The sequence below is a fragment of the Triticum dicoccoides genome, chromosome 2B, assembly GCF_002162155.2.
Source record: "Triticum dicoccoides isolate Atlit2015 ecotype Zavitan chromosome 2B, WEW_v2.0, whole genome shotgun sequence".
NCBI lineage: Eukaryota > Viridiplantae > Streptophyta > Magnoliopsida > Poales > Poaceae > Triticum > Triticum dicoccoides.
Window position 1 is genome coordinate 432,608,114 of NC_041383.1, and position 20,469 is coordinate 432,628,582.

Consider the following 20,469-nt stretch of genomic DNA (forward strand, 5'->3'; position numbering starts at 1 on the left):
CTACCACTGCCCCCACCCTGAACCCTAAGATAGATAATGGGGTGATGACGGTGAGCCCATTCCTTCTCTCCGGCGAGGCCCTTCCTTCTCCTTCCATGATTCAAAAATCGACTGACCCAAACTCGAAAAGTCAGTCGACTGAAATCTAGCTAAACTATTTTTATACAAGGCCACTATCTCGTTTTTTAGGTACCAAGAAAACAAATTCAACTAATAAATAGCACAATTGATTGTGTGGAAAATTCATGTGTTCTGGGCTAATTAAACATATTGCATGTGATGCATCTTTCTGTATGACTGCATGCATTAAAGAGCACCATCGTACAAGGCAAAAATCTAATCAATTCTTCTCAGAAAGAGATAGTGGCCTTGCATAGATACAAATTTTATTTTTGATAGTGGTCTACAAAAATAGAAGGCTACCATGGCGCCAAATTAATGACGTCCCCAAAGATACACAATGTTGAACCAACTACACATGATAATACCCCAGGCTACCACCCACACTACTAATCTCTGACAATAAGGGGAAGAACCTACCGCCTTTGCGAGAAACACCACCCTCGGCAGGTTGGAGCTCACCCTAGAGCTCGAGTTATTGCAATGACAACACCCCACCTAGCCGAAAAGGGCACTGCTCGACGACAGGTCAACCTTCGGAAAACATCATCACCGCCACCAATGCACAACTACCAGAAGAGCAGAAGGGGCGAGGGCTCCAAGTTAGTGCCTTCAAGAAAGGCATTGCATCGAAGCACCTTCACCGCCTGATCCAAAATGGATCAAGGGATTTCACCTAGAGCATCCGCCTTCGGTAAGGGAATGACGCCCAAGAGTGTCGCGACACTCGGCTCAACCACAACTAGGACATACTTCCATCCCAGCAAGAACTCTCCATTTCCATAACCGTCATCGAGACTACTGTAGCATATTCACCGTTAACGCCCATCACCTGCCACATAACCACTTGGCCATGGTTGTCGACCAGCATCCGAGTCACGACCCCATGCGTTAGTTTGCCATGACCCTGGCGTCCAGACTTGTCGACCTGACTTCTGAACCCTGCCCCCACACCACCACAAAAATATGACAAGGCGTCATCTTCCAAACCCTACAATGATATCCACACGCGGTATCAGTATGATCTGGCCATGGACAAACCATGTTGTCAACCAACACCATGCACCGAAAGGACCTAAGCAGGGACGGGCTCCTTGGGTGGTGGTCCCCTGGCCCATTAGTAGGAACGAGGCGACCACAACACTCCTGACAACGACCACTGCCCTAGGTTGACAAACTTCCAACATCACTGGAGTAAGGGAGAAACATATTTGGTGGCGGCACATCTCGAGCACGGGTTAGGCTTTTGGGTGCCTCCTCCTAGCGCCCACCCCACAATGCCTCAAGAGTACCCAGGGAGAAGACGAGGGCCCCGCTACCATCGTCTGCCTCGCAGGGGGCTTTGCCCTGCGATGTCTGCCAACGCAACCAATGGGGGGAGGTCTCTGGCGGTGTGGATGGGGAACGCCACCTGAGTCACGCTAGGAGAGTGATGCAGGGCCGAGAATATGCTACGCTAAAGACATGGTACAATATAGTTAACAACCTCATTGTTCCAAGAACAATAAAACCGAAGAAAGAAAACATACCTAAACCTGATCCTGACCCTCTCGTGTCACTCCTCTTGGGCGACTCCGGAGGTGCCCCAGCGGCACAAAAGAAACAACGTCACCACTAGCAGTACCCTCGCCGCCGCCGGAGGAGGCCGTCCAAGAGTGGGCGACGACGACTGAGCGCTCTGCTCTTCCTTCCCCCTGCCATTGACCTCTCATGGTTGCTCCTCTCCCTCTTCCCACTCTCACCTCTCATATGAAATGGCTACGCGTGCCTCGTCTGGGTGGCCTAGCCTTAGCTGAGCGACACACGGCTTTGGGTCCTGGACAAGACCCGATTGGCGTGTCACCATCCTCAGGGTCACGTGCTCGTGAGGATTGGGGCTGAAGGTTGCTCCCCCCCCCCCTCTAGTGTCAGTTGCGACCGCCCAAATCCGGCAAATCCCATGGTTCCGCACGCTGCTCGCATGGATGGCGCAACAAGTGTTGGTGCATGGTTGTGTTGTCTGATCCAGATTTGCCATCGATTGCCAGTTGTGGGGGTGGTGCGGGCCACCGGAGCATCCTGAATTAGGATTTTGGCAGTGTTAAGGACCTTCCTCCTCTACTAGGATCTCAGAAAATGGAGGCGACAAACACAGGAGGACCTTAATTTGGTGGTGCTTCTTTAGTACCTTCATTTCGAGCTTCGGGGTGAAAAACATAGGTCCGAACCTAGTCGATTGTACCTGGCAATGGTGGTGTTTTTGCACGGTACGTACCTTGTTGAATGTATTTCTTGGAGTTTTCTCGGGCTTGATCAGGTTGAAAACTCGTGATCCGGCTTTCGATGGTTGGATCCGGCAACGGCGACATGCGTCATTCCCATCGTGGAGGCGTTCTGTTGGAGAACCTTTATCGTATCATATTCCTTGTGTTGTCATGCATGAAATGGTTGATATGATGGTCGTTGTTACATTTCGTCGGTCACTTTGGGGCATTTATTTTCTTCTTTTCTTCTCCGCCAGGCATATCTTCGGTCTCGTATGACTTTGTTATTTGCATTATGTGTATCTGTTGGTGTTGATTGCGCGCATCTTAGTCATGCAGAAGCGGGACGTGTATTCTTTTTTCTTTAATCCTATATTATGACTCAGTAAAAACGCCTTTATCAGAAGAAAAGAAATGTTCACACATAGCCTTACTTCATCTGCAGGCACTGATTGGAGATGCCCCGAAATTCATTGTCACCATCATTGTGACTGCTTTGCCGGCTCCCAATTTCTTCTGCCTGCGTGGTTGGCTCCTCCAAGCGTAGGTGGGACAGCTCACGAGACGTTGAAGTTTTCGCATGCTCGTCTGCGGTCAGGGATTGGTCCTGGAGGATGCGGCTTTCGCTAGGCACCGCCATATTTTACCCGAAAACTGGACTCTGCGGGTTTCCTTTTTTCTCTCGTTTGTACAGTGAGCCTGAACCCCGGAGAAAATCACTCTGCGACAACCGCAAATGCCTTCAAAAAAAAAGCCTGGATGCCAGGCAAGCCGATCGTCGTCATGCAATGCCTGTCAGGCTTATGTCACTGCAGCTGATGATTAACTTAATTAGTGGCTGCTGGGTCGCCAATTTATTTTATTTAAACAAAGGATATATCCACCAACAGCAACGCACTTGTTACTCCAATCATGTACCAGATGTAGGATGGGGCAGTGGCACTACTATCGTAAAGTTTCCATCATTTTCACTCTTCTCAGGTCGTTGCGCAGAGTTTAAGCACATATTTTCACTCTTCTCAGGTCGTTGCACAGAGTTTAAGCACATACTACCAAGCATGGGATCGAGTTTTATAGGGGTAACTTCCGATTTAAAAGATATAGAAAATTCAAAATCAAATGCCCCTCAAATAATGTTTGGGATCTATGCACTCGCACTTGTGTGTCATAAATCCCCTCTTGATCGAAGTACCTTTTGTAAAGATAATATTGTTTGATTATCTTAAGGCTCCCGAAAACTAGCCTCCGCAACTCCGGAGGCCTCCTCGCCGCCATAAAAAACTTTCTTCACCGTTGCCCTATCCACCGGGCGCCACCAGAGGAGGCCTCCAAAGGCTGATGGCGGCGGCCGAGCTTCCCACCCCGACGCTCCCACTTTCCCCTCTCCCTCTTTCTCTCCCATGCCGCTGATCTGTGCTGCATCTTTCGGCCGGTTGCGGGTCCTCCATTTGATGCTGAGTTGGAGAATATCTTTCGGATGGTCATGGCTCCTCCATTGATGCTACGTTGGACGAAATCTCCTCATGGACGCACGATCGTTGCAGCAGCCACTCTTCGGACTCGCCTCTCATCTGATCCTGCGCGAGGTCGCCGGATCCCGGGCTACTCCACCCAAAGGGCGGCCCAAGAGTAGAAGATGGAGCAAGCAGTTGAGGATCCAATGCAGCAGCCACAACGCACTGCAGGAAAGCACTGGTGGCCTTGTAATGCGGGGAGTGGCCGGATCTAGCCTCCCCATGTCCGGCAGCTGCGGCGACATGTTAAGAACCATGGCTACGGTTCGGTTCTATCTAGGTTGGGTCCATGTGGCGACTCACAATGGTTGGGCATCGGTTTGGGGCCTCCATCTTGGATACGGCCTGTGACGGCGCCCTCCATTGGTGGCTAGTGCGGTGAGATGCAATCTACAATGACAACTTGATGCAAAGGGTATGGTTGTGCAGCGGTGATAGTGGAATTCTAGCCCATCGCATGTAGCTGTTGGGATCGCGAAAAAGCCGTGGTGACAATAAATGATTGACTTTGATTTTGTGGTGCTTCTCGAGCTCCGGGTGAAAAACCTAGGCCTGACGCGATTTGGTTATACCTGGCAGTGGTGATGTTGTACATCGTTACCTTGTTGAAAGCATTGCTCAGATATGCTCGGACCCTTTTTTTCAGAGTGAAAATCTAGATTCGGCTTTCATGGTTGGATGCGATAACGGCGGCGCCTGAATGTCGATCATATAAGCATGGTGTCAAAAGATGGTTGGTGCGGATATAGTTGTTGATGTAGTTGGTGCATCGCTTCATGTTTTTTTTTCTTTTTCCTTGCTTAGGCATAGCTTTGGTCTTATATGACTTTGTTGTTTGTCGGTGTTTTGTGTGTGTTATAGTGTTGATTGTGTGCATCCTAATTATGCAGAGGCTAAACGTGTTGTTATTTTGTTTGCCGCTTCATGCTTAATTTGAGTCAATAAATTCATCCTTCATCGAAAAATTTGATTATCCTAAACGAAAGGGATAATGGCAAAAAAAAAAGAGGGAAGGAGGGATAAAGCCAATTTGATGCGATGCGAGCGAGACATTAATATCTCCGTACGAAATTGAAATATTAAAATCAGTCAGAGAAGCTTTCAAGACTTCGAACTGACAAGCAGTGGCGCTCCTTCCCCCGTCAACGGCTTTGTCTTCTTCCTTTGCTCTCCTTCCCTCTCCCTTCTTCCTTCCCCAACCTCCCCTCCCCGTTCTGAATTCCCATCTCCTTCTTGCGTTTGCTTGTATATATCACACACCAACACCCTTCAGAGGCTGCGAGGTCGGAAGAAAGAGGAGCCACCTTTGACTCCTCTCTCTAGTGGTTTTTGTGGGGATTTCGGGTGGTACGAGAGGATTAATTAGTGGATTTGTATTCTTGGAGAGGCTGCTAGTTCTTGGAGAGTTTTTCCTTTTCTTGTCCTGAGAGAGATTCATGCCCAGGAGTTCACCCTGAGGAGCTGGTATTGTTCTGTCTTCTGTCTGAGGGTTAGCGTGAGAGGATCCACCTTTGAGTTGACCGGCCAGAATTCTTGAAAGAAATTTTGTTGGTTTTTGCGTGGATCGGTCCTTAGGTTCGTTGATGTTTGCTCAGTTCTACTAGTTGGAAGGGCGGCTGGGGCACCTTGTGTGGAGAGAATTTTAGTGCTTCTCTGAAGAAGCGCGGGTTCAAATTAGCCCCCTTCGTTTCTTGATTTCTTTGGGGGGGATTCGATTTGCTTTCCTCGAGGGAGCTGCCTTCAGTCATTCTTATTTTTTGATGGATTGGATAGTTTATCCTCTGTAAAAGAAAACCACAAGCTTTGACTTTCAATCATTCTTGGGAGTTGGGACTGGGAAGGTTTGGATTGGAAGGGGATATCTATTGGTCCTCCTTTATGGTAAACTCGATCTAGATTTCTTCTGTTGCCTCAGTTTCTTTTGGCACTCCCTGTGCTTTCTTGTGGAGGAGTGTGGCCTGTTTTCCCAAGAATTTGAGAGAAAGGAGGGAACCCAGTATTTTCTAAGAGGCCAATGGCGGTGAGTGGTTCATCTCTACTTTTTCTCATACCAAGTCATATTCTTAGTGCTGGAGAAATCTTTAGTTGTTGGTGTCTTGGTCCCTTGGGCTCCTGGTAAAGCATAATGCGTTTTCATTTGATGGACGGCATATGTGTTATCTCTTTCTTACGTTAGCTAATTAATTAGGCGTAGAGAAGCTTCTCATTTAAGCTTAGTTAGGAATATACTCTTAGTTATACCATTTCTTCTTCAGGTTGGAGTAGTATTTTCATGTTTGGGACATGTTTGTGCAAGTTCGGTCTGACACATTTCTGTCCGGGAACCGCAGGGAGTCATCTATATTGGTCAGCAAATGCTGTGACACGTGGATACAATCATCCTGGCCTAGTTAACACAAAATACTAAAATCTAATTTTTGGGCTTGAGCCAGATTAGTGGCATAACCTATACTGATTTGAATTGCCAACTAGCTTATGCAATCTTCTTATTAATGCAATTCGGTTAGCATGCATCATGAAATACATAGTTCTTTTGTATGAGCATCTATCAGTTGACATCATTGCTGAAATTTTCCAGCATTTACATTTTAAGGATTTCAGTTCTAGTTATAGTTACTGTAGAATAATAATAATCTCATGTGTATACTTGTTTAAGTCCTCAGCATAGTTTTTTTAAGGGGAAATCCTCAGCGTAGTTGCAACGTTCTGAAAGATTTATTTGTGTTTGTAAAAATGGTAATGGATGATAACCGATGGATTGTTCATTTCCTTGTGAACCATAGGTCATGGTAGTCCTGAAAACGATGTCAAGATGTATACTAATTATCTCACGTTGTTTAAACAGCAACCACGCATTCCCGCATTTGGGGACTGGGAGAACAGCGAGGACGTCCCTTACACACAGAAGTTCGAGGGCGCACGGAAGAACAAGAAAACAGGCGTTTACTCCAATCCAAATGAGCCAGGACATCAGCAGCCCGACCCCCCTCGCAGGTCACCGCTGAACCCATCAGCATATACACCTGAGCCCCGAGAACAGGCTCCCAGGACTCCATTACATGGAAGAAGGTCTGGAGCCGACCCCCATCACCGTGAACCCGCGCCACGAAGGCATGCAAATCCTCCGCGGGAGCAAGGGGGGAACGGTGGCAGCGCGCCCAGAAGCCCTTACAGAAATGCTGCAGGTTCTGCTTCGCCAATGCAGTCAAACAGTTCAGCAAAGCCGAGGAACAGGGCAGCTGGAATGCACACTCCAGAGAGGAGGCCTTCGTCGGAAGCGCAGGGCCAGCAAACTCCTGGAAGGGGCAGGACGAGGCAGAGCAACCAAAGCTACAATGTACTACCACATTCTATTCCTTTGTTTCTCTTCTTTCTTATTGGTCCGTGAATATATGTGTCTGGACTTTGGAGATAATGAGCTGTTTGCTTTTGCATTTCTGAATCCAGCCTGACGATGAAGTGGCTGTTCCACCATTTGGTGAGTGGGATGAGGCGAACGCGGCATCAGGCGAAAAGTATACGGGTATCTTCAACAGGGTGAGGGATGATAAACTATCGCCCGACTCTTCTGCCAGGCAGCAGTCATCTGGCAATCGCAAAGACGAAAATAAGGTGCAACAGGTATGTAAAAGCAACTCTTTGAGTAAGCTGTCCTCAGCTTCTGCTACCATCGGTTTGCTTATCTTTGCTTGACTTCAGAATTTCGACTGCATATCACTTATGCAAATTGGAAAAAAAATATCATGAATGCATTTTCATAAGGGAATTGGTAGCTTTACTATCATGTAGTGTATACATGGCAAAATAAAATAGGAATAAGCAATTTGGTAATAGAGTTCTGTGGCCGTCAGCAAGACAGCAGGCAATTATGTTTGTATTCTAATCACAATTTCTTGCAGCACATCTAGCAGAATAAAAATGTCTACAAAATGTGCGAATGCTGCTTGAATAAATTGATCAAGTACCACAAAACAGCCCAGTCACATGATGTTAATCCTCATCCTCACTCTAAACAATGGGTACTTCATGCATAAGTATTGCAATGATGATTCATAAGGACCTTTTAATCCACTATACGCTAGGTCGCTAGCAGATGAAATAGTAACCTTTTGTGAAAATAATCTTTAAAAATAAATAGTGTTTTTTCTTTTCGGGGAATAAATAGTGTTGTTAGCAACTTCAATGTGTATGGTACAGCCAAATTCTTACACAATTTATCATACTTAATATGCACACTTGTTATACTAGTAAAAAATGATAATATTTTGTGCAATCTGCTTTATTTGTATTGGTTATTACGGCCTTATGGGTGATCTCAATAATTTGGAGTTTAAACATAATGCTATGAGTGATGTCATTATTGGATCACCACTTTTTGCATAAAGGCAAAAAAATGTGTTTGTATCTTTCTAGTGGACAATATGCTCAGCACAAATAGCATTAACTGTTTCTATTTCATTTGCCACATGATATTTCAAAGACATTTTTCCGTTGACTGAACTTTCCCTCTTTTCTCCAGACATGTCCTTGCTGCATACTTTGACAAAATGGGAATACGATCACAGAGAGTTCTGATAAACTTCCTGGGTTACTTGTGGAACAAATTGTCGTTCTTCTGAAGAATTTGTCAGCAAACTATATATTCATGTATATTTTTCATGCTTATTAGTCATTACTATACTACTGGTGTGAGTGTGTACCTATGATTGCATTGTTCTATAATTTATGTTCTATGCTTATTTGGAACATACATATGATGCCATTGAGATGTGTGGATTGTGAAGTATGTATGCCGTGAGCAGTTTTCCGTGTTTTTTTTTCATTTCCATACCCCTCCCTAGCTGGGAGTTAGGTTCCATTACCACAATGATAACGGAACAGAAACGAGAAGTTTGCACATTGTTCGGAGCGAGATTATATGTATATCTGATCGGTTGCGCTGTGATTCATTACCGTTGCACTAAAATCAAGTACAAAATTCTTGTAGATTGTATTAAACCCCCTGAGTTAACCCCATATGTTTGTTCCCTCGCCAAATGGATACCGCTGTTTGAATTTTTTATGTCGGTTTTGTTTACAAGAGCATAAAAGTCCGAAAAAAGTTTGTCCGTACCCCACTGTTTCTATTTTTGCTACTGCTGAAGAGTGATTTTAAACTTGCTGAATACCATCAAGTTTTCTAAAGAGCTTCTTGTGGAGAAAAAGTTAACAAGATTGTGAGATTTTTTATAATAAATAACATTTGGTATGGTTGGCATTTTACATAAATTAAGAACCTAAATTGCCATAAAAAGGGAGAATAACAGAATTTGAACTATCCCCAGAAACAGGTAGTATATAATTAACCCAGAGTATAATAGGAACAGTTGTATACATTTATATACCTCCTTTGGACAAAATTTACATACTTACTGATGCTTTACACATAAGCTAATCTGGGAACATGTTGTGCCAGTGGGTAAAACATTATCAGATTCAAAATTTTGATTTCTGTTGGAGAATCTGTTACTGTAGGTATTGCCTCGACAATTAGAATCTACTTTGCTCACCACTGGATGGCACCCTGTTCTGCAATCCTCCTTGCATAGGCAGGAGTGGCTGCTGGGGGTAGCTACCTTAGCTTCCTTATCGGCAGGGAGCGGCTGAAGAGCTCCTCAACCTCGGTCGCCTCCAAGTTCAGCTGATCCAAAATTTCCATCTCCTCTTTGCTCAAACCCTGAAAGAAGTTCATCACATCCTGTTTGACCTCCATGATGCCATCTGCCAACCTCTTAACCAGTGTCTCCTCCTCCCTCTCCAGCTCCTTGACCTCTCCCTCGATCTCCCCTTCGATCTCCTTTACCTCATCAACAATGAGCTTCTCCCCTTTCTCAACAGTCCTCTCGATTCTATCCGCAAGAGGAGGCTCAGCACCACAGGTGTTGTCTGTCCTGATAAATGTGGAGAAGTCCCGCCCTACGCTTTTCGCAGCCCTTTCTAGCTCGGGGACTATTGTCTCAGGTAATTCCTTGCTTCTTGTGTACACAACAGCGCCACCATATCCATCCCATGCGTCATTTCTTCCACGGTAGTATACAAATATGTAGTCATCGTCCTTGTTCTCTATTTTCGATGAGAGAATGTACCTACAGCCAACAAATGTTCAGCTGATAGACTCAAGTACTACAGCAATGGTATAATGTCAGAGTGTGTTGGGGAGGGACATACCAGTCATCTTGATAGTGCAGGTACTCGTTGTCATGGTTATACAATATTGCTGGTTGTGAGGGATCCTGCACGAACCGCTGCACGGCCCCCCTGGTGAAGAAGCCGGAGTCGGGGGTGGGAATTCTCCATGCCAAATTTGCAACAAGCCTGTCTCCCTCGAGACGAAACTCGTGAAGCTGGCAATCGAACGTGTCAAAAGTAGGATTTAGGCCACTTGAAATGTACCACTTGCCTCTAAAATCTGCCATGTTGAAGTTCTTGACCAGGGCAGATGGATCGGGGACAGGGAACTCCCCAACATCAGACTTTTTGGGGACACATTTTTTGCGTGAAACGGCGCACTCGTTGAATTCATCGACCACGCTGTTCTCGAACAGATCCCCACATTTGATCTATGGGATGACAAAGCACAAGAAAATGTTATTTTTTTTTCCGAGGCATGGAGCTGGATCCATGGTTCTGGAACACTGAATTACCTGGCATTCAGTCTCGTCAGGTCGATTGTTACACGTATTTAAGCATGCCACATTTGCTGCACATGATGGGTTGGCTATGCATTTTGCCAGCTCGATCCTGAAATTGGTACCATTTTGGTTTAAGTGCGGAAGACATGAACATAATAGATCTGCATAACTTAATTGTTCTTTCTAGTATGGAAACAAGAAATTTGGGTTGAATTCAACAGAATAAACCGTATTGCGACATATTCCGGCTTGTGTAGGGTCACACCTGCATTCCTTGAGCAGGCAAGTGCATGTCTTGAGAGCATCAGTGGCACCGGCAGAAGGGACTAGCAGAACTACACATGCCGCCAGCCCTGTCACCGTGACCAGTTGCAGCTTGCTCCAGCTCTTGATGGTATTGAAAACATCTGGTACTTGCAGCAATGTGTGTACCTTAATCTGTCAAATGCAAAAGAGAAACAAAATCATGTTGCTTTGTTTGTTGTTTCCTTAATCCAAAAAAAAAAAAGGAAACGGAAAAGCATCATGTCTGTCTCAGCAACATAACAAGAAGTGAAGCGAACTTGTTATCCAGAAACGAGCAATCAGGAATCACCTCGGACGATCGAGCGGTGCTTATGTGCAGGTGATCGGTCCTCCATAGGCTAGCCCTGACGCAACACCGGTGGAAGTTGAGGGTGGTGCGGCCCCTGCTGCCTGCACCTCTGGACCCAGGACCGTGGAGAATGCTGGAGGAGGAGCCTTCGGCTGGGAAGACGTGTTTAAAGCACTGCCGCGGCAACATTTGCGCAGCAGTCTGCGTTTCCAGAGAAAATTTTGGATTTCAGTATGACAGAAAACACACTGCAAAGAACCTACGTGCATCAGGCTGGACGATAGTGAAACATAAAATCACAATTCTGGAGACAAGATCCTTCATCTGTTCCATAAACAATTGGTTACGTTTTAGTGCTGGAGATTGCACAAGAACAACTCTGACACTGGTCATTTCCAGAAAATAGGATGAAGAGAAAAACATCCCCAACTCAGTCGGTAAGCCCCGAGCTAAGGAATCAAGCACTTATCCACACCAGATTTCTTTCCGGGAGAAAAATGAAATCCACGGTCAATCGAATCACTCCCAAAAGAACGCCCGAGAAAGTACGAAATGCGGAAATGGCAAGAGAAGGCAGGCGAGAGGGCGGCGGGGAGAGGAGGCCGAGAAAGAACCTGAGCCGCCGCCGCCGCCGCGACGCCGACCAGAGCGTAGGAGACGGAGATTGGGATAGTGCGGATGGATGGATGGATGGATAACACGGTGAGGCAAGCTTGGCTATGGGAAGAAGCGCGCGGGAGCGGGTGGGAATGGAGTGGAGAGACGTGGCCGACGTGTCCCGCGGAGCACCAGAGGCACGGACCGGGTGGAGCTCCGATCCGATAACCGCAAGCGGGTCTGTCAGATCCCACTTGATCGATCCACTGGGAGAACTAAGAACAGGAACGATATTTTTTTCTTTCGAATACGCGTGGGTATCATATACTGTAAGAGAAAGAACATGGGAACAGAGCCTAGTCTATCGTCGAAGTTATAACAACAAACTATATCCCCATCCCATCATGGTTCAAGTCCCGGTGCTCGCATTTATTCTGGATTATTTCAAGATTTTCAGCGATGCGCATTTAGTGGGAGGAGACGTTCCCGTCGACGATGATGTGCCTACGGCGGCTTCGTAAATTTCAAGATGATATGACGGCTCAGTCTTTTGGAGGTGCTCATAGAGGTAGGGTGTGCGTGTGTGCGTTTATAAGGGTGAGTGTATGCGCGTGTATATGAGCGCTTGCGTGTCACTCACGTACCACGTTACCTAGTAACATTTCCTGACTTGCCCACCTATCTAAAGCTACCAGCATCGGCTGAATAAGTCTAACGATGGGGTCCCACACGGACTCACCTGGAAACCCGGCGGTCCGACGGAAGCCGTGTCCGTCGCCGCGGTGTGAACGCCGCATGGCGCCGCTCGGGCTCGCGGGGTGAATAGGCGTTTTAAAACTTTTACGGATTTGGCTTTATACTAATACAGAATTAAACTAAACCGATACTTTTCGAGCACAAATCCTAAATATGCTAGGCTCAAGTACCAACAACCTATACTAAACAAGATAGGCACTTAAGGAAACTAGCAAGCACAAACTATATCACAAGATATGAAAATGTATATAGGAACAACTAAGCAATTCAACTAGCACAAGATATATCAATATGAACAAGTATGAATTGCAGAAAGTAAAGAGTGTGGGTATCAGATAACCACAAGTGAGTCGGGGACGCCGATTTATCCCGAAGTTCACACTCGTGAGAGTGCTAATCTCCGTTAGAGCGCTGCCGAAGCCAAAGCTCCGGTGCGTCACCAAGTGACTCACCGTATTCTCCCTTTTGAGTCACCCCCGACGGATGAGCCTCGGTTCACTCGGGGTTGGTCTTGAAGGCGACCACCACACCTTTACAAACTTCTCCGGAGCACACAAACACGAAAGCTTCCAGAGGAACTTGACCACCTAGGCCACTTCACACCCTTCCTCGGAGGACACCACAAAGGGAAGCTTCCGGAGGAACCTTGGCCACCTAGGCCTCTTCACAAACTTCTCAATATATCACCAAACCGTCTAGGAGGCGGACGCCTCCAAGAGTAATAAACTCACGGGCTCTCACTCGAACAAATCGATGCGGGGAACTCAAACCAATGCAACAAATGCAACAAGCAACAAATGCTCAACTCACCCTCTCAATCTCACAAGATGCACTCTCAAAAGTAGGAGATTGAAGAGAGGGGATGCAATGGATATAATCAACAAATGACTCCAAGGTTCCTCCACAAATCCCCCTTCACATAGAGGGGAGATAGGGGTTTGGGAGAGGTGGTAAGAGGCTCAAAATGATGTTTAGAAAGTGTATGAACAACCCCCAAACCGGAGGGGGGACGGAGCCCTTAAATAGCCAAACCCCAAAACTAGCCGTTGGGGCTTCAACGGACACTTCCTGGACACCCCGTGCCCACGGGGTCCCGTGTGCATGGGGACCCCGTGCCCACGGCCTCAAAACCCCGTGCCCACGAGGTACCCAGTACAGCATGCATCAGCTCACTAAAACATGCATAACTTTGGCATACGAACTCCGAATTCGATGGTCTTGGGCTCATTTTAAAGCTATGGAAAAGCCCAAGGTCCTCACATGGAGAACCACACAAGATTAGGAAGAAAGAATGATGCAAATCATGAAAAGGTTTGAGCTCTCTACATTCGAAGTGATCAAGCTACTTGCCGGAAAGTCCTTCTTGATAGTACGGCTATCAAACCTATAATCCGGTCTCCCACCAAGCACCATGAGACCGGAAAAACTAGGAAAACCTAGCTAAGTTATACCTTTGCCTTGCACATTCCACTTGAGCTTGATGATGACTTTAATGCTTGCCTCAAGTTGAAATCCTTTTCTTGTCACAATCACTTGGTGAAGATATTCGAAATGCTTCCTCATATTGCAATGAGGGAAGCCTTAACTTAAGCTCATCTTCACATGCACATTATCACGATGTGGATCGCAAGCTCCAAAGCATATAACCTCTGGCTTCTCATCTTACACTTGAACACCTTGAACCCGATGACCATCACCACTTGATGTCATCCACACTAGGCTACTTGAAATCATTCCTTTTGATGCAAGCCCAAGAGAAACACCTAACCCAAATAGACATAACAAACACATAGTATGGGTTAGGTAACAAAGCACAATTCTTAATTACTTACCATACCACTAGATAACTTGATCCCACGTGGTACAAATATTGCACTTTGAGAGTTGACCATCTCGATAATCTTCGAGCTTCATCTTGGTCAACTAACATCTTTACTTCATGCCCCATCTTGGTTTCTTGGAAGCCACAATGAACTCTTCATTTCCCTTCATTGCTTCAAGACTATATCACCAAAGACTCTTCCATGACCATATCAAATTCCACTATGAATATCATCTTGGTCACCACATCCTCTCCTAAAACTCCATCGTAATCTCTTGAGAGGCATAATGAATTCTTCACTCCAGTTGCTTGCTTCAAGACTTGATCAACCCAAACCCAACATATGAGCTCACCATGATCTTGTCTTGAAACTATAACTTGAATTCTTCTCTTTAATTATTCTCTCAAGCCCTTGATCCTTAAAATCCCAAATATGTTAATCTTTGAGTCCAATGGAATCCAGCTTGAACAAATTTGGTTGGACATGGAAATCAATCTTTTTTGGTGAATACGCATTGTTGCGTATCATTTCATTGATAGGGGCGGGGCGAGTACAGGGTGCAACTCTAAGGGGCGTACACCGAAGGCGTCCCAAAGAGTACAACGTGAGCAGAGGGAAGAGGGTGTTCAGCCTCAGTACAGGTGCGTTCAGGTTATAGGAATGATGGATGCTAGCCTAGTTGCTCCAGCATGTGCCCATAGGCGGGCCTCGTCTTTGATTATGCGAGCTAGCTCATCATTCGAAGGCCGGGCATTATCAAACACGGCGGCGTTCTGGTGCTTCTAGATGGACCAAGCGGTGAGCACGATGAGCGAATTCGTCCCCTTGCAGAGGAGAGATGGAGCGGAGCTATTGATCTTGGACCAACAGTCGAAGAAGTCGTCGGTTGAGCTTGGCGTGGAGATTGGTAGGCGACACCATGAGAGGATCTTGTGCCATGTTATCTTATAACCCACAAGTGTAGGGGATCAGTTGTATCCTCTTTCGATAAGTAAGAGTGTCAAACCGAACGAGGAGCTAAAGGTAGAACAAATATTCCCTCAAGTTCTATCGACCACCGATACAACTCTACGCAAGCTTAACGTTCGCTTTACCTAGAACAAGTATGAAACTAGAAGTACTTTGTAGGTGTTGTGGGATAGGTTTGCAAGATAATAAAGAGCACGCAAATGAAAACTAGGGGATGTTTAGATAAAGTAACAATTAAGTTAGTATAGCGAGTGTGGGAAAGTGGTGGTAGGAGTTGCGGAATTGCCCTAAGCAATTGACTACGTTACTAGACCGGTAGCAAGTTTTATGTGGGAGAGGCCACTACTAGCATGTCATCCCTTACTTGGAATTCTATGCACTTATGATTGGAACTATTAGCAAGCATCCGCAACTACTAACGTTTATTAAGGTAAAACCCAATCATAGCATTAAGATATATTGGCCCCCCTTCAATCCCGCATGCATCAATTTCTATGCTAGGGTAAAGCTGCTATCACCCTTGCCCTCCAATACATATATAGTCCTATCAACATACAACTAACCCTATGGTGTGATCCACGCGCACGCTCATTTGATAGGCACCAAAGAACAACAACATAACCACAAGCAAATTGAACCAATCACTGATAGGACAACAAAAATCTACTCAGACATCATAGAATGGCAACACATCATTGGATAATAATATGAAGCATAAAGCACCATGTTCAAGTAGAGGGTACAACGGGTTGCGGGAGAGTGGGCCGCTAAATATAGATGGGGGAAGGTGATGAAGATGTTGGGGAAGATGACAGGGGTGTTGGTGTAGATCGCCGTCACACGATGATTGCCCCGACGGTATTCCGGCGCTACTGGGAGAGAGGGGGAGAGAGCCCCCTCCTTCTTCTTCTACCTTGACCTCCCCCCTAGATGGGAAGAGGGTTTCCCCTCTGTTCCTTGGCCTCCATGGCAACCGAGGGGCGGGAGCCCCTCCGAGATTGGATCTCTCTCTCTCTCTCTCTCTCTCTCTCTCTCTCTCTCTCTCTCTCTCTCTCTCTCTCTCTATTTCTTTCTGTTTCTGCATTCCCAGATTCTGGCCTTTATCCGAAACTCTGATTGGGCAGAAATTTTAACACGATTTTATCTGGATATTAGCTTTCTTGCGGCGAAATAAGGGCACCAACCGCCTTACGGGGTGACCACAAGGGCCCAGGATGCTCCCTACCCCCTGGGGTGCGCCCCCTTCCTTGTGGTCCCCTCGGGCATCATCTCGCGTTGATTCTTTTGTCCCAAAAATCACATATATTCCAAAAAAATCTTCGTAAGTTTTTATCGCGTTTGGATTCTGTTTGATATGGATTTTCTGTGAAACAAAAAACATGCAACAAACAAGAACTGGCACTGGATCGATATGTTAGTCCCAAAAATAATATAAAAAGTTGTCAAAAGTATATGAAAGTTGTAGAATATTGGCATGGAACAATCAAAAATTATAGATACGACGAAGACGTATCAACATCCCCAAGCTTAATTCCTACTCGTCCTCGAGTAGGTAATAAAAAAGATAATATTTGATGTGGAATGCTACCTAGCATAAACTTGATCATGTAATCTAATCATGGCATGAATATTAAGACACAAGTGATTCAAAGCAATATTCTATCATTTGACATAGAAGAAATCAATACTCGGGCATCCCAACAAACAATCATGTTTTTTCAAAATATCAATGCTAAAGAACGCTATCCCTACAAAACCATATAGCATTGTCATGCTCCATCTTCCTAACACAAAATATAAATCATGCACTACCCCGGTGTTAGCCAAACAATTGGTTCATACTTTTTAACGCGCTTCAGCTTTTTCAACTCTCACGCAATACATGAGCGCGAGCCATGGATATAACACTATGGGTGGAATAGAATGCGGTGGTAGAGGTTTATGTGGATAAGATAAAAAGGAGAAAGTCTCACATCAACTAGGCGGATCAATGGGCTATGGAGATGCCCATCAATCGATATGAATGCGAGGAGTGGGGACTGATGCACTAAGAGCTATAAGTGTATGAAAGCTCAAAAGAAAACTGAGTGGGTGTGCATCCAACTTGCTTGCTCATGAAGACCTCGGGCATTTGAGGAAGCCCATCATCAGAATATACAAGCCAAGATCCATAATGAAAAATTCCCACTAGTATATGAAAGTGACAATATAGGAGACTCTCTATATGAAGAATATGGTGCTACTCTGAAGCACAAGTGTGGTAATAGGATAGTAACATTGGTCCTTCTCTCTTTTACTCTCATTTACCCCCTTTTTCTCTTATTTTTTGGATGTTTTTGGTGGGCTTCTTTGGCCTCTTTTATTTTTATTTCCTCACATGGGGCAATGCTCTAATAATGATGATCATCACACTTTTATTTACTTACAACTCAATATTACAACTCGATAGAACTAATACATGATGACTATATGAATGCCTCTGGCGGTGTACCGGGATGTGCAATGATCTAGCATAGCAAAGATATCAAAAAACAGACAAGCCATGACAATATCATGCTAGCTATCTTACGATCATGCAAAGCAATACGACAATGAACACTCAAGTCATGTATATGTTGGGGAACGTAGTAATTCAAAAAATTCCTACGATCACGCAAGATCTATCTAGGAGATGCATAGCAAGGAGACAGGAGAGTGTGTCCACGTACCCTCGTAGACCGAAAGCGGAAGCGTTTAGTAACATGGTTGATGTAGTCGAACGTCTTCACGATCCAACCGATCCAAGTATCGAACGTACGGCACCTCCGTGTTCAGCACACGTTCAACACGATGACGTCCCTCGAGCTCTTGATCCAGTAGAGGGTCGAGGGAGAGTTCCATCAGCACGACGGCGTGGCGACGGTGTTGATGATGTTACCGGCGCAGGGCTTTGCCTAAGCACTACGACGATCTGACCGAGGTGTTAAACTATGGAGGAGGGCACCGCACACGGCTAAGAGAATAAATATTGTGCCTTGGGGTGCCCCCTGCCCCCGTATATAAAAGAGGGAGGGAGGACGCCGACGGCCAGGAGGGGCGCGCGCCATGGGGAGTCCAACTAGATTCCCAAACCTAGTTGGAGTCCCCTTCCTTTCCAAGAGGGGGAGAAAGGGAAGGAGTAGGAGAGGGAGAAGGAAAGAGGGGGGCGCCGGCCCCTCCTAGTCCAATTCAGACCCGACATGGGGTGGGGGGCACCCTGCGTCCCTCCTCTCCTTTGCACTAAAGCCCATTAAGGCCCACTACTTCTCCCGGGGGGTTCCGGTAACCTCCCGGTACTCTGAAAAATGCCTGAACCTTTCTGAAACCTTTTTGGTGTCTGAACATAACCTTCCAATAAATCAATCTTAATGTCTTGACCATTTTGAGACTCCTCGTCATGTTCGTGATCTCATCCGGGACTCCGAACAAACTTCGGTCACCAAAAACACGTAACTCATAATACAAATCATCATCAAACGTTAAGCGTGCGGACCCTACGGGTTCGAGAACTATGTAGACATGATTGAGACACATCTCCGATCAATAAACAATAGTGGAACCTGGATGCTCATATTGCCTCCTACATATTCTACGAAGATCTTTATCGGTCAAACCGCATAACAACATACGTTGTTCCCTTTGTCATCAGTATGTTACTTGCCCGAGATTCGATCGTCGGTATCATCATACCAAGTTCAATCTCATTACTGGCAAGTCTCTTTACTCATTCCATAATGCTTCATCCCGTAACTAACTCATTAGTCACATTGCTTGCAAGGCTTATAGTGATGAGCATTACCGAGAGGGCCTAGAGATACCTCTCCGATACACGGAGTGACAAATCCTAATCTTGATCTATGCCAACCCAACAAACACCTTCGGAGACACCCGTAGAGCATCTTTATAATCATCCAGTTACGTTGTGACGTTTGATAGCACACAAGGTGTTCCTCCGGTATTCAGGAGTTGCATAATCTCATAGTCATAGGAACATGTATAAGTCATGAAGAAAGCAATAGAAATAAAACTTACCAATCATTATGCTAAGCTAACGGATGTGTCTTGTCCATCACATCATTCTCCAATGATGTGACCCTGTTCATCAAATGACAACACATGTCTATGGTCAGGAAACATAACCATCTTTGATTAACGAGCTAGTCAAGTAGAGGCATACTAGGGACACTTTGTTTTGTCTATGTATTCACACATGTACTAAGTTTCCAGTTAATACAATTCTAGCATGAATAATAAACATTTATTATGATATAAGGAAATATAAATAACAACTTTATTATTGTCTCTAGGGCATATTTCCTTCAGTCTCCCACTTGCACTAGAGTTAATAATCTAGTTCACATCGCCATGTGATTTAACACCAATAGTTCACATCTGTATGTGATTAACACCCATAGTTCACATCGCCATGAGACCAATAACCAAAGGGTTTACTAGAGTTAATAATCTAGTTCACATCGCTATGTGATTAACACCCAAAGAGTACTAAGGTGTGATCATGTTTTGCTTGTGATAGAAGTTTGGTCAATGGGTCTGCTAAATTCAGAGCCGTATGTATTTTGCAAATTTTCTATGTCTACAATGCTCTGCATGGAGCTACTCTAGCTAATTGCTCCCACTTTCAATATGTATCCATATTGAGACTCAGAGTCATCTGGATTTGTGTAAAGCTTACATCGACGTAACTTTTTACGATGAACTCTTTATCACCTCCATAACCAAGAAATACTTCCTTAGTCCTCTTAGGTAACTAAGGATAATTTTGACCGTTGTCTAGTGATCCACTCTTGGATCACTATCGTACCCCCTTGCCAAAATCATGATAAGGTGAACAATAGGTATGGTACATAGCATGGCATACTTTATAGAACCTATGACTCAGGCATAGAGAATGACTTTCATTCTCTTTCTATCTTCTGTAATGGTCGGGCTTTGAGTCTTACTCAACCTTACACCTTGCAATACAGGCAAGAACCCCTTCTTTGATTGTTCCATTTTGAACTACTTCAAAATCTTGTCAAGGTACTCCCTCCGTCCGAAAATACTTGTCATCAAAATGAATAAAAAGCGATGTATCTAAAACTAAAATACGTCTAGATACATCCCCTTTTATTCATTTTGATGAAAAGTATTTCCGGACGGAGG

General features: G+C 45.2%; 2 protein-coding genes across 2 annotated transcripts; one reads left to right on the top strand and one right to left on the bottom strand.

The window, feature by feature from the left end:
- The first annotated feature begins 4,988 nt into the window (after positions 1 to 4,988).
- LOC119364073 (RPM1-interacting protein 4-like) lies at positions 4,989 to 8,776 on the top strand. Its single transcript, XM_037629475.1, has 4 exons — positions 4,989 to 5,897; positions 6,723 to 7,214; positions 7,325 to 7,498; positions 8,397 to 8,776. The coding sequence occupies exons 1-4, from the start codon at positions 5,892 to 5,894 to the stop codon at positions 8,418 to 8,420; spliced, it is 696 nt and encodes a 231-aa protein (XP_037485372.1). The 5' UTR covers positions 4,989 to 5,891; the 3' UTR covers positions 8,421 to 8,776.
- Positions 8,777 to 9,182: 406 nt separating this feature from the next.
- On the bottom strand, positions 9,183 to 11,895 carry LOC119364074 (violaxanthin de-epoxidase, chloroplastic-like). Its single transcript, XM_037629476.1, has 6 exons — positions 11,758 to 11,895; positions 11,144 to 11,344; positions 10,814 to 10,986; positions 10,561 to 10,657; positions 10,085 to 10,476; positions 9,183 to 10,002 (listed from the first exon to the last, which is right to left on the bottom strand). The coding sequence occupies exons 2-6, from the start codon at positions 11,330 to 11,332 to the stop codon at positions 9,489 to 9,491; spliced, it is 1,365 nt and encodes a 454-aa protein (XP_037485373.1). The 5' UTR covers positions 11,333 to 11,344; positions 11,758 to 11,895; the 3' UTR covers positions 9,183 to 9,488.
- Between the last annotated feature and the right edge of the window lie 8,574 nt (positions 11,896 to 20,469).